Genomic DNA, 26,632 nt, shown 5'->3' with positions numbered 1-26,632 from the left:
TGGTGAAATTATGGGTTTTAGATAGCATTTGATAGGTAAAAGTGTTGTTAAGAGTAAGGGGTTTTAAGAGTGGGTGTGGTTAGGACTGTTTCAGGGCTTTCTTGAAGAGTATAGTTTTTATTTGTTTTCTGAAAATCTTGTAGTCTGGGGTGGTTAACAGTAGGTTGGAGATTTGGTTATCTCTGCGTACAGTGTGCTTTGTGGGTTGTTTTTATTTTTATTGTTGGTAGATCAGTTTGACTTGGTCATTTTCTATTTTCTGTTTTAAATTCTTTATTTATTTTTGCATATTACAACAAGTGTATTAAATAAAATCATATGAACTTATAAATACACACTTGATTAACTCATATAACACGTTAAATACAACATTTCATTACATATTTATATTCTATAATATCTTGAATATTATGTAATACACCTAATATCTAAACAATTATTAATAGAAAACCCTCCCATCCCATCCCGTTACAGAATTACATACAAATACAGTGAGACTATTTATATATTCATATACATTATGAGATAAATATAATAATACCCACCCTTTTCCCCTCCTATCAAATATCTTACTTTGGGAAAATGTTATCATTCATTACAAAAGTCTGTTAATGGTCTCCAAATCTTCTGAAATTTACCCAAATATCCTTTTTGTGTTGCTATTGTACGTTCCATTTTATATATATGGCATACAGGATTCCACCAAAAGTTATAATTTAATCTGTCATAATTTTTCCAATTGTAAGTTATTTGTTGAATTGCTACTCCAGTCAAAATAAATAAAAGTAAATAAATGAATAAATAAATGACTTGGTCATTTTAAAAGTAGCTCGCAAGCCCAAAAAGTGTGGGCACCCCTGCAATAAAACATAGCAACATTTATTTGCCCAGTAACCTTATCCTCTTCATATTAATAATATCTTTCCACCCTTCCTCCCACCCAAGTGTAACTACTGTAGGGTCAAATAGGACAGAAATATTCCCCCCTCTTCCACCCTATTTTGGATGTGTATGTAAGTAAACAAAACCTGACTTATTGTCAGAGACCTGCTATAGAGAAGTAGTAACATACGATACCAATGGACCCCAAACCAATTTAAAAAGAATACTTTGCCCCAGACTTTCTGCACTAATTTTTTCATATCCATAGCTGGAGCACAGATTAGCCCACCAGAAAGGGAAATTCAGACGATCATATTTTTCCAGTTTTGGGTTATCTGCATGGCTATCCCAGTCATTATAAGGAAAAGACGGCATTTATATCTATCTAAGGGGGGCTTAACATGTAATAAATTTCAGATTGAATAGTAGAGAAAGGACAGTAAAAGGCCAATGGGAAAAATAGTTGTGTGTGTTAAACAAATAATGTAGAACACTGAAAACAACGTATGATGTATAGTAATGTCCAAACATAGGGAAAAAGACACTAATTTGGAGTTTAGGATACTATCATAGGCCAAAACCTCTGTTTGAATTACATTTTTTAAATTAAATATTACATTTTTTAATATTTTTATTTCTAATTTTTTATTCAATTTTAGATATCTGATCACTTTCAATTTTATCTCATCAATTTAAAGTTCATTTTCTCCCATATTCAATAGGAAAAGAGAGCTAGCAGCCATTCAAGATCAATCCATTAGCAACGCTGTGTATGGCATACTATTTTTTTTTTTTTAAATTTTTATTTATAAAATTTCATTCTTACAATAAATGAATAGCATAATATTTAGTTTATAATAATTATAGTTGTATGGCATACTAAGTTTGACACAAAACAAGCACTTATGTTATCAAACCCGACAGAGGCCAGATCCGTTTCACACTAACAGGCTTCTTTAGGGGAACTTTTTACTGTGAACTTTTTACTGGTGAGAGCATGTTGGTGGCGACCGTGCAACACAAGATCAAGCAAGTATCCATTAGCTGGTATAGGCAGTAAAAAGTTCACAGCACTTCCCCTGAAGAAGCCTATTAGTGTGAAACGGATCTGGGGAAGATGGAGAAACTGCTGGATTTCTAGCCTCCTGCAGTCGATGCTGTTTAGGTGTACAAGTGTCACTGGCGGGCATGGACACAGAAGGAGCTTCCTAAGGTGAGGTTTCCTGACTGATTGAGGAACTAGAGCTCGCCTGGCTGAGAGAAGGCTGGGCTTGCTTTAGTAAATTGTGCTGGTGGAGGAATCATATTACACCTCTTCTAAAATCAGAGCATATCCTTCCAGTGCCCTATCGTATTCCTTTCAAATTTAATATTCTCTCTCATCAGATCTTATCAAGTGGTCTCCCCTCCGTTTTACATAGTCTCCTGGTCCCATACAAGCCACAAAGAACCCTGTGCTCTTCACAACAATTACTAGTTGTCCCTTCATTTTGACAATTTTTCCTTGACCCCCTCATTTTCCTTCATGGCTCTCTACTTTCTGGAACTCTTTGCCTTGCTATCTCCGTTCTGATAAATCACTTACAATATTCAAGATGCAATTAAAGGCATACTATTTCTCATTGGCTTTCTGTTCTTAACTTCTGCAAAGTGAAAAATTTGCACGTAATCTTTCCATTCTAGTTTTCTTGACTCATGTAGGCAGATAGGGAAAGGAAACATTTTCTATCGTATTGTTTTCCTTCCCTACCCCAACATAAGAACATAAGAAGTTGCCTCCGCTGAGTCAGACCAGAGGTCCATCTTGCCCAGCGGTCCGCTCCCGCGGCGGCCCATCAGGCCTATTGCCTAAGCAGTGGTCCCTGACTATTTCTTTACCCTACCTCTACTCCTATCCCTATAATCTACCTCTACTTCTATCTGTACCCCTCAATCCCTTTGTCCTCTAGGAACCTATCCAAACCTTCTTTGAAGCCTTGTAACATGCTCCTGCCTGTCACAGCCTCCGGAAGCGCGTTCCATGTATCCACCACCCTCTGGGTGAAAAAGAACTTCCTAGCGTTTGTCCTAAACCTGTCCCCTTTCAATTTCTCCAAGTGACCCTTGTACTTGTGGTTCCCCATAATTTGAAAAATCTGTCCCTGTCTACTTTTTCTATGCCCTTCAGGATCTTGAAGGTTTCTATCATGTCTCCTCTAAGTCTCCGCTTCTCCAGGGAGAACAGCCCCAGCTTTTTCAAATCCTCCTGGAAAAACTTGCTGCAAAAACTACAAACTAGCCACACATGAAGCAAAGAAAGCTCATTTTACCGCTCTACTATCCAAGGTCCCAAGCAGATCGAAGGCCATTTTCTCATTATCGAAAAACCTATTCTCCTCATCCCAAGGTCCAATGCATTCCCTGCAAACGAACCTAGACAGCGAATCCCTCTCCACCTTCTTCCAAGACAAAATATCAAAAATATGCGCAAATCTGGACTCAGAGGCCAATGTACTTCCATACATCCCAGAGACCACCCAAGATGACAATCCACTCAAGAGGGAAACCTTGAACAGTTTCAAACCGATCTCCCACAATGACCTTTTTGTTTTTATTGTAACCTACCTATCCCTTTTTCTCCTTATGTTTCTACAACCAGCTGATCATCTATTTGTGTTTTGTCAAATTTTGTTTCCCATCCTTTTTATTTTTACTCTTTTTTTATTATTATATTTTAGTGTAAACTGCTTAAATTTACCTTGGTTTTATTAGTGTTATATCAAATAAATTGAACTTGATTGAATAAGACAAATTCTTGGGGGGGGGGGGGGAAGGGCAGTGCTGGAACCCTGTTGTTCCAATACCTGAGCCCCCAGCTGAGGACTCCTGAGAAGCAATGCCCCCTGCAACAGGCCACCCCCTGTAAGGAATCATGTGCCTGAGTTGTCTCTATGGAAGAAGGAGGAACCTCCGTAGGGGGGGGGTGTCTGGGCTAAGACAGTGCCGAGATACACGTAATCCAGACCTGGTCGTGTCAGGTTTTATAATTTTTAAATATCAGCATTAATTAAATGTGATTTACAATTTTTGTGTACTTCACCTTTAGATTCACTCCTTTTATGTTTTTTGGCTTCTAAAGTTCCTCTGCTTTTCTAACTTTATCACAGGCTTACAAATGAAGGACTGTCCTCTATGTCCCTAAATAAGTTTCTGAATAATTTGTAATTCTTTGATTTGTTTCTGTTTCGATTTTCAGAGTCTAGATGAGAATCCATGGCCAAGATTGACGTGTTCTGAGCCTTTACCCTCCCCTGTATGTAGAAACACTTGCACTGAGAAAACTGCAGAGTGGTTAAGTGAGGCTTCCAGATGTGGTTGGCATTCAAGTTGGAGCCCTTCTAGAGATCCACAAGTAGTGGAAGAAAACTGCAATAAATCCTCAACTTTGAGAACATTTGAACCATACAGAAGTAGTCTCTCAGTCTGCTTCTCCCCTTTCAGTTCTGCAGACCCTAAAAACCTCAGGACACCTCCCAGCAGTCAAACAAAAACTGCAGAAGCTGCAGAAGCTGAGAAGACATCCACAGGAATCTTCAAAAGGACACTGGAGGAATCCAACTCAGGTCCAGCCTTGAAGAAACCACGGCGCAATCTGGTTCGAGCCAGCACCTCCCAGCCACAGAGTACTTCCATTACCCCAAAGCGTAAAACTTCAGATAAACTCATAATGCGGCGCAGTCTACGAGGACAAAAAAAACTTGGTAATCCCTTGCTGCATCAGCACAGAAAGACAATATGTGTGTGTTGAAGAACTATCTGAAGCTTGTCACATGCACTGTACTTTGAAATCTGTTACAGAAGTCTTAAGAGTGGCAAAAATCACTAGAGGTGACTTGTAGTGGGATACCTTTTGAAGCTAACTTCCCATACAAGTGTGCTAATGGAAACTGTAGTTAACTTGCAGGTTGTTTTTTTTTTTAGGGGGTGAGAGGGGTTATAGTTATTGGCTGTTTGATTTATGCCACTTCATTGAGGCTCAAACAAGTAGGAAAGATGTTTATGGGTATCTGAGCATTTTATCCAGACCCAATTAGTGTATGTATTATAGGTGTAAGTTTTGTAGTTATATAGGGATTGTCTTTGAAAATGCGTATGTATAATTTGTATACCTTCATAAACAGTAATCTTTTTCTCCCCTTGTATAAAAGTCAGTGGGGCTAATTTTTTAAAATTATATATATGTGTATATATTTACTCCATTTTATATCTTGTTTTCCCTTGTCCAGTCTGAAGATCTGGTTTTCTATTGGCTTGCCAAGCAGACAATTTGACATTTTAATTTAATTCTTAAAGTAGTTGATAAAGTATGTATTTTTATCGTAATATCAGTCCCAGCAGAAATGGATATACAGTACTATGAGCTAGAAAGAACACTATGGGCTCCTTTTTACTAAGGTACGCTAGCGTTTTTAGCGCGCGCTGAAGATTAGCGCGTGCAAACCACATGCTAAACGAAAAATACTAACGCAAACTCTATGGAGGCATTAGCATTTAGCGCGTGCGCTTAAACTGCTAGCGCACCTTAGTAAAAGGAGCCCTTAGTCTTTGTATTTTGATCTGCCTAGTCAAGAAGATAAAACATACAGGATAGCAAGAAAGGTAAAGCCTTCCCTGACTAGTTCGTAGCCCTTCATTGAACTTGGTGTTTTGGGCTGGTCAGGCTTACAAGTTCTAAGAAAGAAGTGCACTTCAACCACTGATGCTTGGGGTAAGAGAAGGTAGTGGCACTGTTCTGAGATTTCTTGATAAGCCAGTCATGATACAGCAAGTTTTCATTACTAAGGCAGGGAATTTTTTTAAGGGATATGAAATTGTAATTTTGGATGTACTGGATCATTAAAAAGAAAAAAATATATAGGAATGTTATTGATTGAGACATGGTGCCATCATGTGGTCTTCTCTGCTCTTTTGTTGGACTGGGTTGCACCTGTGTAGAATTTAATACTACTCTTATTTTGGATTGTGTTTTTGTAAATGCCATGGATTATATATTTTTGTCCCTTAGAAACTTCATTTTATTTCAAGAAATAATGTTCTCAACTTTGCAATCAAATGTTCTTTATTTATTATTTTCTTTCTTATATGTGGCTTTGAATATTAAAAAAAAAAATTGTAACTTTAATCATTTAGAGTAGATTGCTATTATCTCCTATGACTGTGCAATGCTCAAGCCTTTTACTGGTATGAAGAAAACATTTCAGTGATAGTAGGCAGTAATTGAAGGCTAATGGAAAGATGTTTTTGATTACATGGAAGGTGGATACTATTTGAAAGATTTCAGATTGTTTTTCATATCACTAAGTAAACTGAGCCTTGGTTTCTTTGCAGGAATTAAGTCTGGAGGTATCTTTAGGGATAGATCACTCACATCTTGCATCTATATCTAATTTTTAAATTATTTTCCTGGTATTAAAATCCTGTTCTGTGGGTCTTTTTGTACCTTGTTGATGTAAGTGCACCTTAAAAAAATTATTTAATTTATCCCTTCATTCAACATATGTAACCTTGCTGTTCTCAGGCCTGGCGATAACTTTCATATAAGAGCAAATGTCTTCCCTCCTATATCACCTCTGACAGTTCAGGCCTGAGATTTCAGCTCAAGTCTGTCTCCTTCACCACAAGATGGCTCATTCATCATTCACCTACACTTGTTCTCTCAGTGACAGTGCATGCCTTCTCATGTGGGGACTACTACTACCTTACTTCTAAACTTGTAAGTGTGCTTGAAATAAATTTCTGTTTCACCTAGCCCCTTCCCAGACTTAACTTTTGTGACCAACTGAAATTACCCCATAGTGCCCCAAATTTCACTGTATTAGAACAAGAAACCCTGTGTTGAGACCCCCCTCAAAATGTGCTAAGGAGCTAATATAGGTTATTGCCCTAATGCAGCTTGATAATTTTTCCTTAGGTTAAAATTCAAATTTGACTGAAAGAAACCAAGACAAACATAACTCAGGGTATAGTATCCTTCTTGCTATAGTTCTTGGTGCAGGTGTAAAAATCATCTGGTACTGCTAGTGTCTTACTGAGTCTGCCTTATTTGCTCCTGGACTGATAGATCTATATTGTGCTTGTTTTTAGATGCACTTGCTTCTAGAATTTGGAGGCTATAGAACCCTCACCTCTGGTCCACTGCTATCCTTTATTCTGATTTCCAATCAGTGCTTTGATAGTAAATTTTCATAATCTTTGATACACCACAAAATCAACCAAGTATGTAACAGCAATGTCCTTTGATGTACCGTAGTTTTTATGAAACCCATGTGCCATTATCAGGGCTTTTATATTGGTCGCAGAGAAGCATGACCTTTATTGCTATTCCAATAATGGATGGTGCTGCTAATTTACCACTCTAATTTTCTTAAATTATTTTTTATTTGATAAACTCATGTTGAGTATCTCGACCGTATATAGTCAATTCACCTAAATAAAACCACCTATTCACTTTGAAGCTGCTGATTTGTATTTTGTGTTTCCTTTTGCTAACTATATGCATGGATATATCTGAAACTTAACATAGGATGCACCATTTTAAAGTATCTGTGATATAGCACTCTGGGGAGCAATCAAAGAGCTATGTATATAGATGGGCAAGTGTGTTCAAAATCCTTCTGCAACCTATCTGAAACCTACCTACACACCCCTTCAACAATTTTAGGGGCTTGCAGGTAATCTATAAGAAAACACTAAAGTGAATTTCTTGTGCAATGTGTCTAGTAGGCTTGAATGCTAGGGTTTATGCATTTGAACCCACAAGTTGCTTGCAGAATGCTGTCAATCATGTTTTGAACTCTCTTTCCTTCCCAGGGAGATGATGCTCCTGCCCTGTCAGGTGTTATTTTCAGCAAATTGCTCAGAAGTGTTTTTATGCAGTTTTATTTTGGGGTATTTTTTCTAAGTATTTAGTCAGAGGCTCAAGTTCCCACTTGTTGGGACCTCTACCTGGGAGAAGATGCAGACTCGCATAGCTGCTCGCATCCCTGATTTATCAGGAGCTTGATTACAGGCTGCTTGGCGTGAAGTTTTCTGGGGTGGGGGAGGCTTTAAGGCTCAGTCCAACTGGCAGCCCCAAGACCAAGTTTGACCAGTGAATCTGTGAAGCAGTCTCTTTTCTATTTATCCCTGATGCATTCCTGAACTGAAGCAGGCAGGCACATGGCAGAGTCCTTGAGACCCCCCACTACAAGGCTTCACCCCAGATTTTGTGAGCCTTATATGGAATGCCTATTTGAGCTGCTGAGGGTTCTTGGGATCTGCATTCAGCGCGACATTCTTCCTCAACAGCAGGAAAATTATTAATACTGCAGCCAGTCTCAAAAATCCAATGAGACAAAAACAGTTCACTTATCTTTCTCATTTTAATATTAGCGTGGGGGGCCATCTTGTAAGTAGCTAGCTATATGGTGGATTTTCTGCTCATGTTATTCCCCTGAAAACACCTTTTGCAAACGGGGTCTCCTTGTTGGGATTTGGACTGTTTGGGACTTCTAGAATACAGCTAAAAAGAATTCACTCAGACAATGGATTCTTAAAACTCCTCTTAAAAACTTACTCCAGTCCTCTCCTCACATATAAACACAACACTTCTGCTCTCTTTCCAGTTCCAACCATCATGTATTATATCATGTTTTCTTACACTTTATTATGGATGTTTTTTTTTTAAACCCTGCCTATAAATTGTTGATGGGACAGGTTATAATTTTTAAATAACATGTTACATTATAATAATGACTCCATCAATACTCCATCAATACTCTCTCAAGAGTAGGCTGAGACTCCTTAGAGGTGAAGTATTTGGCTTTGCTTGTAATACTGTAGTTATTTAGATTGCATGAATTTAGTTATTTTAAAGGCACAAGGTTAACCTGTGATAGGTACATATATTAATAGTACTCAGAAACTGACCTGTTTGGTTAGGCCTAACCATCTCCAGTAGTAAAGACAGGCTTACACAGGAATAAAAACATTTTGTAAAGTGGCTTATGCCAATTTCTTGCCATACCCCCCTTTACCAGAACTGCTGTCTTCACCACAGTGACTAGCACATCTACCTGGAGATCAGAAAGTATGTCAATTGCTCCTGTGGCAGGGGATAGGGCTGGCCCATAAGCCTAGCACCAAAAGCCCTGCATCCAAGGTTGGGGTTACTAAAGGGTGCCAGATTAAGACAGATTAGGCTGGGTTTTAGTTTCATTACTTTCAATGGAAGTAAACCCTGGACTAGCTCAATTTGTCCCATTTTTTCTGGAGCCATATGGAAATCTTATGAAAGGGCCCAATAGATACCCCACCAAAGAGGTTGCCTTCCCCCTCCACTAGATTTCATGGGCAACATAGCATCGAGTTGCATGACCTGCTTTAAGCGCCAGTAATTCCTTTTCTGGAGAACAAGACTTGCCATACTGAGACAGACCGAAGGTCCATCAAGCCCAGTATCCTGTTTCCAACAGCAACAGTGGCCAACCCAGATCCCAAGTAGTAAAAAAAACAACAGATTTTTATGCTTCTTAGTCTAGAAATAAGCAGTGGATTTCCCCAAGCCATCTCAATAATGACCTAAGAACTTCTAGGAAATTATCCAACCTTTTAAAAATCCTTCTAAACCAGTGGTCTCAAACTCAAACCCTTTGCAGGGCCACATTTTAGATTTGTAGGTACTTGGGAGGGCCTCAGAAAAAAAAAGTTAATAAAGAAATGACCATTTTGCATGAGGTAAAACTCTTTATAGTTTATAAATTTTTCCTTTTGGCTAAGTCTTAATAATAATATTGTCATTTATAGCTAAAGAGACATATGATCAAGAAACTGTTTTATTTTACTTTTGTGATTATGATAAATAGACTGAGGGCCTCAAAATAGTACTTGGCGGGCCGTGAGTTTGAGATCACTGTTCTAAACTAACTGATTTCACCACATTCTCTGGCAACAAATTCTAGAGTTTACATGTGTAAAGAAATATTTTCTCCTGCACACTTCTGGATTAATGGGAGCTTGCTGCCAACTTCACCTCCCTTAAGTAAGCTGGGGACCTTCCCTCATGTTTTGTGGGATGACTTGCTGGGCTTAGAGTTCTCCCTCCTCCACACTCAGACTCATTCTGGAGAGGTCTACAAAATATTGAGTGGAGTGGAAAGGGTAGATGTAAATCACTTGTTTACTCTTTCCAAAAATACTAGGACAAGGGGGCATGCAACCAAGCTACCAAGTAGATTTTAAAACAAACCAGAGAAAATATTTCTGCACACAACGGGTAATTAAACTCTAGAATTATTTGCCAGAGACTGTGGTGAAATCAACTTAGTGGGGTTTAAAAAAGGTTTGGATAATTTCCTAAAAGAGAAGTCATAGGCCATTAGTGAGATGGCTTTGGGAAATCCATTGCTTATTCCTAGGATAAGCAGCATAAAATCTGTTTTGCTACTTGGGATCTAACTAGGTACTTGGGACCTTGGTTGCCACTGTTGGAATCAGGATACTGGACTTGATGGACCTTCGGTCTGACTCACTATGGCAATTCTTATTTCTTAGATTTATGCTGTGTAAGTTACACACATATCGCCCACATACCCATGCAGACTAGATGACAAAGGCATACAATAATCTACACCCCCACACACTAGCACGTGAGGAATTTGTCCTAGTGAATAAATCTTACAGTTTTGAAGCTCAGTCCATTCAGATCCAGTCGAATATTTTACACCATTGACACTGACCACATTCAACGTGTCTCCAAGCTGTTTCTCTCCCCGATGTACCTTGATTCGGCCTTTGTTTAAGCAATTCTCCAATATTCTTACTTCAATGATAAACCATAATCGGGGGCTCAGAAAATCTGATGTAAGCGAATCACATGTCAGTATTTTAGACTAAATTGAATAAAATGTTTTGACATCGTGGAATAAGGACGGACACAAGTCAAATTCGTGTTCATATTCAGTTACCTGAAGTTAAAGTAAGCCCGTTTCACAACTTTGTCTGGATAACCTCGTTCTAATAAAAGGGGCTTGATGGACCTTCGTTCTGTCCCAGTATGGCAACTTTAGTATAAATCATGTTTTATTGGCACACCAGCAGTAAATATACAATACAGCACGACAAAACAACAAGGTCGCGAACACCAAACGTACCATCAAACACATTTTCACCCCAACCAAAGAATCCCCCCAATCCCCACCCACTCCAAAGCCCAAACCCCCACCCCATCCCAAACCCACACCATGAGACCCAATCCATACCCAAAAACCCCAGCAAGAAAGGAGTACACTGAGCAAGCTGTATGCTTATGCCGCTCAGCACCTATCAAACAAAATAACCAAATCCCATCCTCCCACCCACACAATGTAGTCCCACCCACCCACCGAACTCCACATACTTCCAACCACTCATTCCCACCATTCACACTCACCCAAACAGCCACCCACCAACCCGGGGAAAACAGCTGAGAGCATAAGGTATCAGCAACAGAATGAGTTTAAGACCAGACTTCTGGCCCTAAGGGAAAGCGAGGAAATGTAGGGGTCCAGTATGGCAACTTTAATGTTCTTACTACGGCGGGGCGCTCTCTCCTTAGGGATTTCAAAGGACTGGTTCCGCGCACTTCCTTCAGTCAGGTTCCAGACAATCCCTAACAAAGGCACTTTAACAAGTTCGAAGCCGACAGAAATGTCAACTGCGGTGTGAGAGAAGCAAAGCAAACAGTCAAAACTGCACACGTAAACCCTTCGCACCCAAACGCCCCGCCCTACGTCCTACCTTCCAATTTAGGCTGCCCAAAACCAACATGCAGCTGTCTTTCTCCGAGGGCCCGCCACCTCTGACGTAACGTATCCCCCCCCCCTCCCAGCCGGAAACAGGAAGTCACATCAGAGGGGGCGGGACGAGGCCGGGAAAAGGCGTTGCGTCAGAGGTGGCGGGACGCCGGAGCAAGAAAACTGCAGGGCTTGTCCCGAGAAACCTGAAAGATAAGTTAGCAGGTAGGACGTGGGGTTGGGGAGTGTCAAACAGAGATACAGGTGCTGGACAGTGGTTAGGCAGACGTGGGGGGGAGTGGCAAAGATCTTATACCGGGGGGGAGCGGGAGCCCGGTCCAAGAGGAGCCCTCAGTGTATGAGGGCAGTTCAATGTGCATATCCCTGCTTTTGTTTTGTTATGATTATTTTATTTTTGCGTCTGGAGGTGAGTGAGTGTTCACTGGAGTGTTGTGCATCCCGAAGGGGCTTGTTATAAAGACAGGGGTGCGGGAAGCACAGCTGTCGGGAGGATTTGGATTGGGATGCTGTGATAAAGTGTAACTTGTTGGGGCCGGTGCTGCCACGTGAGTAATGTTTATTTCCTATGTGATATACAGTACTGCCTTTAGGATAAAATCAAAGCAATTTATAATGTCAACAAAACGACAATTTATAAAGAAAGAAAAGAACGATATAATATGATAGGACGGAAGAGGGAGGAAAATAAAGACGAGAAAAGAGAAAAAAGTGTATTGCACGTAATAGGGACAGTGCTGCTACCTAGCTATCTCAGTTGAATTAGATATTTCCAAAGAAGGCTATAGAAAAAAATGTGTTTTTAAAGAAGACTGAAATCAGAAATAGGAAAGCTCCGTTCGAAGTTCTGCACGGAGAGCATTCCAAAGTAAAGGTGTGGTAAAAATGAAAGCTGAATGTCTACCAGGAGTGATATTGGATTGGCAATTATCGATGAATCCAGATGTTTTGCAAAGCCTGGTAGTCTCTAAGATCGATTACTGCAATGCCATTATATTTGGGATTATCAAAATTTAAAATGTAGACATTATGAGTGATCCAAAATGTTGTAGCTAGAGTAGTAGCAGGAATAAATCGAAAGGTTTCAGTAACAACTGCATTGTTTGCTAGTTGTTTGAGAATTCACTTTAAATTGTTGACGATTGTACAGTATATCGTGCTCTCTATGATCAAGGACCTTGGGATTTGAAACAAGTACTGTCTGTGTATATTCCTAGAAGAAACCTAAGATCAGAATCGTCAATGCAGTTAGTAGTTGAAGATGCTATATATGTGACAACAGAACAATCTGCTTTTTCAATTGCAGCAGCAAAAATGTGGAACAAGTTGTCAGGTAATATGTGGTTATATAAAAATGATGACCAGTTTCATAAGGCACTTAAAACATATTTATTTGTGCAGGTGTTAATGTATTAATTTATTTATTGACATTGAAGAGGAATATGTGTATTTGGGGAAACGAGAAGAAATGATATGTAGCAAATTAGTTGTATTCTTTTCCTTTTTAGAATTTGATGTCTTAGGTTTTGGTACTGATTTTATGTATATTTTTTAAAGTAACTCGCTAAAGGTTTTAAGCGGGTGATAAAATATAAAAATAAACAGAAGGATAGATATTTGGTTTCTTGTAGAGGAAAGAAAGGTGCAAGCAGGACAATATGGGAGGAGAGGAAAGATATGATGGGACTCCAGAAAGGAATTGGAAGGTAATGGTGATGCTTCAAGAGAGGAATAACATAGTCAAGCAATGTGCTTGAGTATAAAGACCAATAGAAATGCTTTTTGAACATTTTGGAATTTTTTCAAAAGGGAGATGGTGCATAATGAAAGAAAGTAGTATCTGACAACAGAGGAAATCTGAGAATATACCATACCATTCCATACTGTTTCTTATACCTCGCAATTATCAGCAGAATAAAAGATGTGTGCTGAGAGTCACCATAAGGGCCCCAGATAGCGCTGGTGGCATTGCTGTAATCTTGAGGGTTTGGGGGGGGGGGGTGTCACTGCTAGGGCCCGAGTGGTACTGGAGATTTTGCTATTATGTGGAGTAGTGAAGAAGGCGCTGCAAGGAGCTGCGTGTTTTTTTGAAGGGGAAGACAGTGGGATGGCTGCCTTGCAAATTGAGAAATATTATGAAGGCAAACTGAACAGTGATACTTGTTCTCTAACTGGAGGAGATTTGACTTCCTATTTCCATTATAAAAATGTCTCTTGTTTACTATACTTCAATTTTTAAGTTATAAATTATGTATCACTATTGCTAGGACTTATGCAACAATAAGTTTATTCCATTTAGCAAAGCCACTTAAAAAAATCCTTTCCTTATCCAGGACAGTTTTTGTCATTGTGTACTTTGTTCCCCACCATCCTGATGGATGTGCACACAGATACAAATAAAGCTTTCCTAATCATCTAAATAACAAACAGTATTACCATGACTTTTGTCCAAATGTTTAGTCTCCTAGGTCTTCTGTATAGCCTGCCACCTAAGTTTGGCTACCTGAGTGCCTATCCAATCCATGTTTCTACTGGGACTTCTTGTATTTGCTGGCTGCCAGACTGACTTACCTGTCGGTTTAATTTTTTTATTGGAATTTAATCTAAATAGTTACTAGTACTAGTGCAGCTCTTACCTGATTGTACGTTCTCTGCATAACTTGCCAAGCAGGCTTTCTATATTATTGCCTATGTTCATACTCAGATTTGTAAAATTTATATTATCTACTTTGTCATTCATCCTAGCAATTCAAACATTTATTAAATGTTTTAAGTTTAAACACACATTTCTTTTCCCAACCTTTTTTTATATTTTACAGCTAAGGATCCCTATACTTAACTCATGCATTTTTAGTCAGCTAGTGTTTTAGCTTCCACCATCCAGTCCAGGAGAGCATTCCATGTGCCTGATGCCCTTTTTCTTGGTTGTGGAAGGAGAATTGCAAAGTCTAGATTGTATCATTTACAAGTCTGGAGTTATTTTACAAAAAGCTGGCAAATGCAAAGTTTTTTGTAAAATATGTAATATATAGAAATAAAACAGTAAGGCCTCTTTTTATTGTAGGCCGCTGTGGTAAATACTTATAGAATTCTATGGGCATTGGAGCTTTTACTGCAACGACCCACACCAAAAAAACCCTAAACAGCTTGATAAAAGAAGGCCTAAAATAGATAGTACCTTATTTCCTTTATGTTGCTTTATTTCTATATATTACCTTGAAAAGTGGACTAACAAGGCCACCACACCATTTCACTGTAAAATACCGTGTTTCCCCGAAAATAAGACCTACCCTGAAAATAAGCCTTAGCAGGATTTTCAGGGTAGGTCTTAATATAAGCCTACCCCTAAAATAAGCCCTAGTCCCGTGATTCGCTGGCAGTTTCCCTTTCCTCCCTCCCATCCCTTGTGCAGCAGAATCCTTGAGAGAACACCCCCCAAGCACCCGCACCTGCCACGCAGCTGAATCTCCATCCCTCCCTCCCTCCCATTGGAACCCTGCCGCAAGTCCTACTTAGCTCCCTAACAGCGTCGGGCTGGCAGCACTCTAACAGGCTGCTTCAGCCTTGTCTGCCCGTGAACACTACCGCGGTGATGTCATCAGTAACGTAGTAGAGTGGAAGGACGAAGCAGCCTGTTAGTGCTGCCGGCCCAACGCTGCTTAGGGAGGTAAGTAGGGCTCGCGGCGGGGTTATTATGGGAGGAAGGGAAGGATGGGGGTTCAGCTGCTTGGCAGGTGCAGGGGGAGGGGGTGTTCTCTCAAGGTCCTGCAGCACAAGGGATGGGAGGGAGGGAAGGGAAGCTGGGCAAGGGTCCTGCTGCACGAGGGAGGGAAGGGAAGCTGGGCAAGGGTCCTGCTGCATGGAGGGTGGGTAGAATAGAAGCTGGGCAAGGGTCCTGCTGTACAAGGGATGGGAGGAAAGATGCTGCACATGTGGGGGAGAGAAAGGAAAGAGGAAGAATTGGGGTGAAGGAGAGGAAACGAGAGATGATCATGTACATAACCTGAAACTAAGACCTAATGCCTTTTTTGGGCCTAAAATTAATATAAGACACTGTCTTATTTTCGTGGAAACACGGTACGTAGAAGGGTACTGGTAATTATGTATGTAAATGCTACTAAATAAGCATCCACCTTCAGTATCCAACAAACTTCTTCCTTCATTGTTTGGTAATCCTTCTTCTGTAACCCGTATATACTGATATTCTCCACTGTATCCTGTTATCACTTGATTCTCTGCTATGTAATTCTTTTGGAAAAATCCAGATATCTTATAATTAATAATCCTCTACCAGACCATGTAAATTACATGAATCACTGTTATGTAATTCTCTCAGTAATCATTGTTACGTAATTCTCTTGGTAATGTCCAGATCTCTTCTAATTTGTAATCCGCCTAGAACCGCAAGGCACAGGCGGAATAGAAATCACTAATGTAATGTACTGTTTATAAGAACATAAGAACTGCCGCTACTGGGTCAGACCAGCGGTCCATTATGCTCAGCAGACCGCTCACGCGGCAGCCCTCTGGTCAAAGACCAGCGCCCTGACTAAGACTATCCCTATCAGCGTACGTCCTTGTTCAGCAGGAACTTGCCTAACTTTGTCTTGAATCCCTGGAGGGTGTTTTCCCCTATGACAGACTCCGGAAGAGCGTTCCAGTTTTCCACCACTCTCTGGGTGAAGAAGAACTTCCTTACGTTTGTACGGAATCTATCCCCTTCCAACTTTAGAGAGTGCCCTCTCGTTCTCCCCACCTTGGAGAGGGTGAACAACCTGTCCTTATCTACCAAGTCTATCCCCTTCAGTACCTTGAATGTTTCAATCATGTCCCTCTCAATCTCCTCTGTTCGAGGGAGAAGAGGCCCAGTTTCTCTAATCTTTCGCTGTAAGGCAGCTCCTCCAACCCCTTAACTATCTTAGTCACTCTTCTCTGGACCCTTTCGATTAGTACCATGTCCTTCATGTACGGCGACCAGTGCTGGATGCAGTACTCCAGGTGAGGGCGCACCATTGCTCGGTACAGCGGCATGATAACCCTCTCCGATCTGTTCGGGATCCCCTTTTTTATCATTCCTAGCATTCTGTTTGCCCTTTTTGCCGCTGCCGCACATTGCATGGACGGCTTCATCGACTTGTCGATCAGAACTCCTAAGTCCCTTTCCTGGGAGGTCTCTCCAAGTATCGCCCCGGACATCCTGTATTCGTGCATGAGATTTTTGTTACCGACATGCATCACTTTACACTTGTCCACATTGAACCTCATCTGCCATGTCGATGCCCATTCCTCGAGCCTGATTATGTCACATTGCAGATTTTCGCAATCCGCCTGCGTCTTCACTACTCTGAATAGGTGGAGATGCTTTTAAAATGACCTATGTGTAAAATTTATTTTTATCATTATTTCCCTATTGGACCCTTTGTCGTAGAACTTTATTTCCACTCAAAAGGCTTGTTATTAATACTATTAGTTCTCTGAATGAACTGAAAAACTGTTGTATTGCTGTGTAATGATAATAGAAACATGATAGAAATATAATAGATGAGAACAATCATCTTTTCGACCAGACTGGATCAGCTCAGATGAATGAGTTGTCTGTCTACTAATGGATGGGGACATAGGAAAAAATAGTTCCAAGTAAATCGCCTCTTAAGAGTATCCTGAAATTTGGAGTGTTCAGTATTTTTCTCTGCTTCCAAGCAGATGGTAGTGGATCATGCAGCAACTCTGTAGTGCTTGTCTAGCATGTCCTTCTTTGGTTTGTTAGGGTGTCAGTTGAGTAGGGGGTTCTTGCTGGCCGAATTAGCTCAGGTTGTATTTGTAAGAGCTTACTGAGCTTGAATGAAACTTGGTGGACCTGGGTCCCTCATCCTCTAGCTTGGGTGAACATTCCAGGCTGCACAATACCCTTAAGGGGGTGTTTTACTTTAAACTGTGTTTTCTGTCTCCATCCACTGTTAGACAGACACAACCAATTTTTCTTGACTGGTCTTTTAGGACTAAAGAAGTGTCTTCAACAGCAGACTGGCTAACCTACTAAAGAGGGCTTTATTTATTTAAAACATTTATATACTGCATATCCAAAAATCTATGCGGGTTACAACCCCTTCCCCACACACAAACATAATTAAACAAACATACCTTTAAACTAGAATAATTGGGGAAGGGTGGTCAAAGTCCTCAGGTAAGTGAATTACTAAATACTTCTTTATAAATATGGTGAAGTTGGTAATTATACTATTCAAAATCAAATATACCGCACTGCAAAGTCTAAGAGTCACTTTTTTGACGAAAGGAAAGCCTCGGGTCTCTTGGTTGAACTTAATTCTGTTCAACCTCCTCTGCCCACATCATCGGCCAAAAACTTTCGTCTGGTGTGACTAAATGCTAAAAAGTTGTTTTATAGGACTTATAGATTTTATTAGATGCAACATAAAAAGCTGTGTTGCTATGGGTCTTTGTATTTTTGCCAAGTTTCACGGTTGTGAAGCCTTTTCTTCAGGGCATACAGACTTCCAGCATTCGCTAATACAGCTCTACAAAGTAATCAATAGTGATATATGCTATATCTTTCAGTGGTTAAACATTATCAATTGCCAAGCTTACTATTCGGTTGTCTTGCAATCTAGATAGCGTCCTGTTTCACTGAATGACGTCTCAACTTTTAATCAGAGATTCTAGCTAATCCTTCCCTGCCATGTCATTACTTAGGGAGGCGATGAGTTCTTCTCATTGGATGCCAGATTCAATCCAGGCTATTCTGATTAGTGTACTCCGAGTTGGCAGATTATTTAAAAAACTGTAATAAAGCTGTCAGATTTAGTAAAATTAATGCCAATCTATGCCAGAATTCAAGCCTTCTGGAGTTAATGTTCTTAATTCATGAATCCATTGCTGCTCTCGTTGTTGTAGACACAGACGTTTTTTGCCCCCAGAATGTTTTCTTGGTTATGATCTAATATAAAACATTTTAACTGAAAGAAATCATGTTCATATTCAAGGCTATGTTGCACTATTGGTGCGTGTGTATTTTTTCTTTTAAGTGCACTTCTGTGCTCATTTAAACGCAGTTTAAGTTGCCTGGACGGCTGTCCCACATATAATTTAAAGCAAGAGCACATTGTACAGTATACCACAAAATCTGTTTCACACATTATGTGTTTAAGCTGATATTTCTTTTGGTTTACTGGATTGATAAATTATCCTGCATTTACTGGTATTGCTAAGCATAGCAGGACTTAACTTCTCTTTCAAATTTATGTCTCTTTTATATGCTAACCGTAGTTGCTGATCTTTAAATGGGAAAAGGGGGTAATGTTTGGAAAGCAGAATATATTAATTCTAGAAGTATGGAAAACAAGGTTTAGAGACTGTGATGGAAAAGACTGAGTTGGATTTAGTGGCAATCATGGAGACATAGTTCACGGAGAAAACATGACTTGGATATAGTTATACTGGGCTATAATCTGTTCAGGAAAAACAGAGTAGGAAGAAAAGGAGGGGGAGTGGCATTATATGTTAAAGATCATATTAAAGCCACACAATTTTAGGATCTGCAGGGTAAGCAAGAAGCAATGTCGGTCAATCTAGATAGAGGGAATGGAAAATGTATTTACACTGGTGTGATATACAGTCATCCTTCACAGACAAGTGGACAGAGATTTAATAGTAGATATTCAGAATATAGCTGTAAAAGGGAAAGTATTACTAAGAGGTGATTTTAACATGCCAGGTGTTGATTGGGGTATCCCTATTGTGGGGTCTTCTAGAAGCAGGGAGATTCTGGATTATCTACAAGGAGAATTGTTCCAGCAGTTGTTAATGGAACCCACATGGGATGAGGCCATATGGGACTTTGTATTTTCAAACGGGGAAAGTGCTTCTGATGTCTGGCATCCAGTGATCACCACATGGTGTGGTTTAATCTTAAGACAGGTGTAGAGAAGACTCATTCAAAAGTAAATATTCTAGACATTAAAAAAACACCTATCTTTATTTGGATGGGGGATTACATCAAGGAATTGTCTGGATGGGAGCATCTGGAAGAAGTAGGAAAGCAGTGGCAAAACTGAAAGGAGCAACAAACCATTTTGTAAGTAAAAATAAGAGGAAAAGAAGGCCACTTTGGTTCTCAAAAGTAATAGCTGAGAAGGAAAAAGAAATTAGCCTTCATAAACTGCAAAAGATCGCAGAAAGAGGAAGACGGGCAAAAATATCTGACCCTGGGCAAGTCACTTAATCCCCCCATTGCCCCAGGTACGATAGATAGATTGTGACCCACCGGGACAGAGAGGGAAAACTGCTTGAGTACCTGAATAAATGCATGTAAAACCGTTCTGAGCTCCCCTGGTAGAACGGTATAGAAAATTGAATGAATGAATAAATAAATAAATAAATAAAAAGTTAAGAGCAGGGGTCTCAAAGTCCTTTCTTGAGGGCCGCAATCCAGTTGGGTTTTCAGGATTTCCCCAATGAATATGCATGAGATCTATGTGCATGCACTGCTTTCAATGCATATTAATTGGGGAAATCCTGAAAACTCGACTGGATTGCGGCCCTCAAGGAGGGACTTTGAGATCCCTGGTTAAGAGAGATTGGTTGAGTAGTCGGAAAAGCAAAGATGCAACCGGAAGAAAAAATAGATGGCACAGTAAAATGGGGGGACAAGATATTTTTTAGGTATACGAGTATTAGTGATAGGAAGGGTCCAGAGAAGAGCAACTAAAATGGTTAAGGGACTGGAGGAGTTACCGTACAGTGAGCGATTAGAGAAACTGGGCCTCTTCTCCCTTGAAAAGAGGAGACTGAGAGGGGACATGATCAAAAAATTCAAGATAATGAAGGAATAGATTTAGTAGATAAAGACAGGTTGTTCACCCTCTCCAAGGTAGGGAAAACGAGAGGGCACTCTCTAAAGTTAAAAGGGAATAGATTCCATAAGGAAGTTCTTCACCCAGAGAGAGGTAGAAAACTGGAACGCTCTTCCGGAGGCTGTTATAGGAGAAAACACCCTCCAGAGATTCAAGACAAAGTTAGACAAGTTCCTGCTGAACCAGAACGTACGCATGTAAGGTTTGTCTAAGTTAGGGCACTTGTCTTTGATCTAAAGGCTGCTGCGTGAGTGGACTACTGGACACGATGGACCACTGGTCTGACCCAGCAGCAGCAATTCTTATGTTCTTAAGCAGTGCAAAGGTGGAATTGTGAGATCAAAGGTGAAGGGGAGAAATAAATAGAAGCTGATAGAGATAAAGCTGAATCACTTAATACATTTTTATCCCAGGACAAGCAGGCATGATATTCTCACATGTGGGTGACGTCATCTACGGAGCCCCGATGCGAACAGCATTTCAAACAAACTTGATTGAAGATTCAAGCTTGCTGTGCTGCACCACGCATGCGTGCCTCCTGCTCCACTAGAGGGCGCATCCCCTACTCGTGGTCTCCAGTTCGTTTTTTTCTGCTGTGCTAAGAAGACTTGTTTTTTCCTAGCTCTGCCCCAAGTGCCTTCTTTGCACCGCGATTTATTGTTTTTCATAGTTTAAAAGTTGCTGTGCGTATAGTTATTGTAGTTACTTCTTTTTCCTGCTCATCGCGTTTAAACGCGCTTTCGTTCGCGACCCGGGGACTCCCGGGTCGTCGCGGCCGCGTGGCTTGGTAGGCTGCGGTCGCCTGATTTTTCTATGTCCCGGCCTGTTACCGGCTTCAAAAAGTGCACCAGGTGCGAGCGTCTACTATCAATCACAGACCCGCATCGCTGGTGCATCCTTTGCCTGGGGGCCGATCATCCGACCGAAACTTGCCCCCGGTGCGCAACTTTCCAACACCGGGCGCTCCGCCACCGACGGGCCTGCATGGCGGACCTGTTTGCTGCCGACCAACCCTCGACCTCGGCCTCGAGGTCGGCCCCAGCTTCGGCCCCGGCCTTGACCTCGGCCTCGGGTCCCTCGACCCCGCCTCGGGACTCGACCTCGAAGATCCCGAGTTCTCAAAAATCTTCGGCTCCAGGTAAGTCCCCTCTTCCTTCCTCAGGTTCCATACCTTCGAAGAAGCCAACCTCGGGGACAATGGCCGGGCAAGGGGGAGTTCCTTACCCACGGCCCCGGCGAAACCCTCGAAGGCCTCTGGGTGTGCCTCCACCACTCGGGAATGCTCAAAATCGAGATCGCCCTCAGTGGAGTGCACCGCGGCCTCGGACATGCCATCGATGCTGTCCGTGCCGGTGTTCCAGGATATGCTCCGGGCAATGATCTCGATGGAGCTATCGACTGCCCTGGCTCACCTTCACCCGGCCCCGACCTCGACCTCGCGTGCGCCGGACCAGCCTGAGCCCCGCGTCAAGACCCCTCGGGGCAAAATGCGCCGTTTCCGCCGCCTCTCTTCTTCCTCAGATTCCTCTCCGAGGCACTCGAGGCGTTCGTCCCTGGCGGAGCTGCACGGGGCAAAACGTAGATCGAAGCCCCTCGACTCCTCGGGCCGCCGACTTTCCAAAAAGGCCCGGAGTTCACCACCGACCCGAGGCCGCTCGCCCTCGACTCGATCGGGGGGACCGCTACGGGTTACCGAGCTATCTCTCACTAAGCCCAAGCTGTTACTGACTCCCCCTAGGTCCGGGGCTCCGGTCCGAGGCTCTAGGCTTTCGCCGAGGGAGTTCGGGGAGAGGTCTCTGACCCGACATCGGTCGATGCCCCTTACCCCGGCGGCGTCCCCGAGGGGCTCCTCGAGGTGACGCAGGTCCTCGACGCTGGAGCGCTTCCATAGCTCGGCCCCGGTGTCGGATCGAGGGTCAGAGCGAGAACCTCGCTATTCGAGGGAGGCTTCTCCTTCCTTCTCAGCGAAATGGAGGTCTTGTTCACCGTCCCCGCAAGGGGCCACGGGATCACACCGGCCTTCCTTTACGAGGTTCGTCCAGGACATGGGACGTGCCCTTGACTTGGACTTACAATCTGACTCGAGGTACTCCAAGGAATACCTGGCGGAGCTGGATATGCCTTCTCCGCCCCGAGAGTCCCTTCGGCTGCCACTGAACCCGGTGCTCCGGCAGACCCTCATCAGAAACCTCGAAACTCCATACATGGTGACGGCCGTCCCATCTAAAATGGAGTCAAAGTACCGTATGGTACCCTGCCCGGGGTTCGAGCAATCACAGTTGTCCCACCAATCTTTACTGGTGGAGTCTTCGTTGAAGAAAGCTCACCCCTCTAGGGTATCTGCGGCGGTCCCTCCGGGACGCGAGGGCAGGACACTTGACAAATTTGGCCGCCGTTTGTATCAGCACTCTATGATGACCTCCAGAGTTCTGAACTATACATTCACTTTTTCCTCTTATCTGAAACACCTCATCGGGCTGCTGAGCGCCTTCTTGGTGGATTTACCTGCCCCCCGCCAAGCAGCGTTTGGCCTCCTCCTCAAGGATTTTTCAAACCTCCGACTGCACCTGTTCCACGCCACTTACAACGGCTTTGAACTTTCATCCAGGGTAGCAGCCTTCGCTGTGGCCATGCGCCGGCTGGCGTGGCTGCTGCTGGTCGATATGGACCCTAACCTCCAGGATCGGTTAGCTAACCTCCCTTGCGTCGGTAAGGAACTGTTTGACGACACTATCGAAGCAGCGACGAAACGACTATCGGAACATGAACGTTCCTTTGCTTCACTCGTCCGGCAAAAGCCTAAACCGCCGGTCTCTCGACCTTTTCGGGGATTGCCTCGCCGCTACCCCCAGAAATCCACTCTGGCCTTTTCCAGACTGCCGCCTCGGCGCCCCCAGACTCATTCTAGGGCTTTACCAAAATCTCAGCCTACTGCGTCTGCGAAGCCGTCTCCGTCCTTTTGACGGGATGAGCGGACGGGGGCTGACCCCCTCCGCGCCTCTGCCTGGCCTCCTTCCCATCGGGGGCCGCCTACGAGCTTATTACCTTCGCTGGGAAGCCATAACGTCGGACTCATGGGTCCTTGGCGTGATCTCATCAGTGTACTCACTCAACTTTCGAGAGGTTCCTCCCGACAGCCCACCAAGTGCGTGTCCCCCCAATCGAGCGCAGTTGTCCCTCCTCCTCTCCGAGGCACAGGACCTCCTTTGCCTGCGGGCGGTGGAACCAGTCCCCCAAAAACAGAAGGGCCAGGGGTTTTACTCCCGTTACTTCCTGGTACCGAAGAAGACGGGGGACCTGCACCCGATTCTAGACTTAAGGCGCCTGAACAAGTTTCTAGTGCGGGAAAAATTACGGATGCTTTCCCTTCCGATCCTTTACCCCTTGATCAACGAAGGCGATTGGCTCTGCTCCCTCGATCTGAAGGAGGCCTACACCCATGTTCCGGTGCACCCTGCTTGTCGCAGGTACCTGCGCTTTCAGGTGGGGGACCTCCATCTACAATATCGGGTCCTCCCCTTCGGCCTGTCCTCGTCCCCTCGGGTCTTCACGAAGTGCCTCGTAGTGGTCGCGGCCAGTGTTCCCGCTAAGGTGTGCTGGCCTGCGCTCGCGCACAAAATATTACATCGCAGCGCAAAGTTTCTCTTCACAGCGCACACACGCGTCGCAAAGGTAAGGGGAGGTAAGGTAAGGGGACGCATTGGGGGGATTGCACTTCCCCACAATTGCCATGCTTCGGTTCCTCTTCTTCCTTCCTTCCTCCCCCTCCCCCCCCCCGCGGGACCCTGCGGCACCATCAACTCTTACTCCCTCTAATGTCGGCCCTGCAGCTCCAGACTTCCTCGCACCTTCTCCCCTCCCCCTTTGGATCGCTATTATTTTAAATGTTATAGCCGCGGAGCTGTATCCATCAGTGGAGATGTCTAACCTCGGCCTGCCCCGGAACTCTTACTGCAACAGTGACTTCCTGTTCCTGCCTAGACGGGCTGCTGCAGTAAGAGTTCCGGGGCAGGCCGAGGTTAGACATCTCCACTGATGGATACAGCTCCGCGGCTATAACATTTAAAATAATAGCGATCCAAAGGGGGAGGGGAGAAGGTGCGAGGAAGTCTGGAGCTGCAGGGCCGACATTAGAGGGAGTAAGAGTTGATGGTGCCGCAGGGTCCCGCGGGGGGGGGGGGGAGGAAGGAAGGAAGAAGAGGAACCGAAGCATGGCAATTGTGGGGAAGTGCAGAGCTGCAGGGAAGAGTGTTGCGGTACCCAGCTGGAGGGAGAAGGAAGATGAGGGAGGGAATTAAAGGAGATGCCAGGGCTTGGAGCATAGGAGGAAGGTATGCCAGTCTAAGGGAAAAGGAAGGGGGAGATGTGAGAGCATGGAGGGGGAGCGAAAGATGGAAGAAAAGGAAAGGAGAGAGATGCCAGAGAATCAGGGAAGGGGAGATACCAGACTATGAGGAGAGGTGTGGGAGAGGGAAGGCGAGGAGAGAGATGCCAGACCAATGGGGTGAAAGGAGAGATGGAAGGGGGAGGCATACAGTTTCTGGAAGGGGCATAGAAGGAGAGAAGATGCCATATAGGGGAAGAGAGACGGCAGACAGTGAATGGAAGGAAGAGAGTTACAAGAAGATGAGGAAAGGAGAAACCACAGAAGACAAAGGTAGAAAAAAATTTCTATTTATTTATTGCTTTAGGAGACATGTGTCACTGTTTCTGTGAAGCATTGTATGCAGAGTCCAGCTTCTTGCTGGTTCAATTTAACCTTTGTCTATGTATTTTTATTTTATCCCCCCTTTTACAAAACTGTGAAGCGTTTTTAGCACCAGCCTTGGTGGTAGCAGCTCTGATGCTCAGAATTTTATGAGCATCAGAGCTGTTACCTCCGTAGCTAAAATCCACACTACAGTTTTGTAAAAGAGGGAGGGGTTAGTTTGTGATTACATATTCCTTACTAGGCGAAGGTGTTTTCTGTGTTCTGTGTGTTCGAAAGACATGGTTTTCTGTTAGGATTGACGGTGTAGGATTGATCTGTGCTGGTCTGGCTTGTTTAGTTTTACAATGGGTGTATTGATGTACTGCTCACTGCAATATGTAAGATGCTGCCTTTTCCTAGGTACTCATGTGTGACGTGTGGTTTGTTACTAAAAATCATGTTTTTCTTACAGATGGGGGGGGGGTGCCAAAAAATGATGGGCCCCGGATGTTACATATGCTAGGTACGCCACTGTATGTAAAGATACCAGAAAGCTGGCGTAGCAAAAACTTCTAAGTTTTGAGTATTTAACCCTCCCACAATCTCACGGGCACTCGTTTCAAGTTTATTGAGATTTTGATTTAAACGCAATATCAAATATTTTCAATGCGTATAACAAAAATAAATTTGGGGAAATAAATAAAACCATTTGAACCAGTGTTCCCGCTAAGCTGCGCTGGCGTGCGCTGGCGCACAAAATATTACATCGCAGCGCACACGTTTCTCGTCACAGCGCACGATCGGAAGAGGCGTACGGCAGATGGCAGGGCGGCGAGAGGAGAATCGGGCGAGTTGGCTCATAACTTGCTGGCGCCCGATATTTTTGGCTCACGGTGAAAAAAGTTTGCTCACAACACCCGCCCGCTTAGAGGGAACACTGGTCGCGGCTGCCTTGCGCTCCCAGGGTCTGCAGGTATTCCTCTACCTGGACGATTGGTTGATCAAAGCCCCGACCAGGGAGGGGGTTATCTCAGCGACCCGACAGACTATTACTTCTCTTCAGAGTCTGGGGTTCGAAGTAAACTTCCCAAAATCCCAGCTGTGCCCCTCTCAATCCTTACAATTCATCGGGGCCGTGCTGGACACGGTCTGTCTTCGTTCCTTCCTCCCTCCTCAGCGTCTGGAGGCGCTGGTAAATCTGAGCCGACAGATCTCGATGTCGACCTCTGTCTCGGTGCGACAAATGATGACGCTCCTCGGCCATATGGCCTCTACCGTCCACGTCACTCCGCTTACCCGTCTTCATCTGCGGTTACCACAGTGGACTTTGGCCTCACAATGGCGTCAGGATCGGGACCCGATCAACCGCCCCGTGACAGTGA

The 26,632-nt window shown here is 43.3% G+C and overlaps 2 protein-coding genes and 1 long non-coding RNA gene across 13 annotated transcripts in view; 2 read left to right on the top strand and 1 right to left on the bottom strand.

The window, feature by feature from the left end:
- Positions 1–7,375, top strand: part of PPM1D (protein phosphatase, Mg2+/Mn2+ dependent 1D) — a 64,729-nt gene extending 57,354 nt beyond the window's left edge. Inside the window, exon 6 of the mRNA XM_033921877.1 lies at positions 4,118–7,375. Within this exon, the coding sequence (XP_033777768.1) occupies positions 4,118–4,669 (552 nt within the window). The 3' untranslated portion in view covers positions 4,670–7,375. The remainder of the gene's footprint in view (positions 1–4,117) is intronic.
- LOC117349023 overlaps positions 1–11,731 on the bottom strand; it is a 46,979-nt gene extending 35,248 nt beyond the window's left edge. Inside the window, exons 1-2 of one of the 2 annotated variants that reach the window (XR_004537089.1) lie at positions 10,866–10,963; positions 10,580–10,756 (exon numbers count right to left, since the gene is read on the bottom strand). This is a non-coding gene — a long non-coding RNA (uncharacterized LOC117349023). Of the gene's footprint in view, positions 1–10,579; positions 10,757–10,865; positions 10,964–11,676 lie in introns of those variants that run through there. The other variant, XR_004537088.1, reaches the window with a different exon arrangement.
- Position 11,732: 1 nt separating this feature from the next.
- BCAS3 (BCAS3 microtubule associated cell migration factor) overlaps positions 11,733–26,632 on the top strand; it is a 1,368,214-nt gene continuing 1,353,314 nt past the window's right edge. For 6 of the 10 annotated variants that reach the window (XM_033921865.1, XM_033921863.1, XM_033921864.1 and 3 more), the window contains exon 1: positions 12,914–13,023. In XM_033921865.1, the coding sequence (XP_033777756.1) occupies positions 12,933–13,023 (91 nt within the window). In that variant the 5' untranslated portion in view covers positions 12,914–12,932. Of the gene's footprint in view, positions 11,898–12,003; positions 12,239–12,913; positions 13,024–26,632 lie in introns of those variants that run through there. The other 4 variants (XM_033921866.1, XM_033921867.1, XM_033921869.1 and 1 more) reach the window with 2 other exon arrangements.

Source organism: Geotrypetes seraphini, chromosome 15 (assembly GCF_902459505.1).
Source record: "Geotrypetes seraphini chromosome 15, aGeoSer1.1, whole genome shotgun sequence".
NCBI lineage: Eukaryota > Metazoa > Chordata > Amphibia > Gymnophiona > Dermophiidae > Geotrypetes > Geotrypetes seraphini.
Note: the sequence above shows the minus strand (reverse complement) of the source record. Positions and strands in the feature narration are given on the sequence as shown.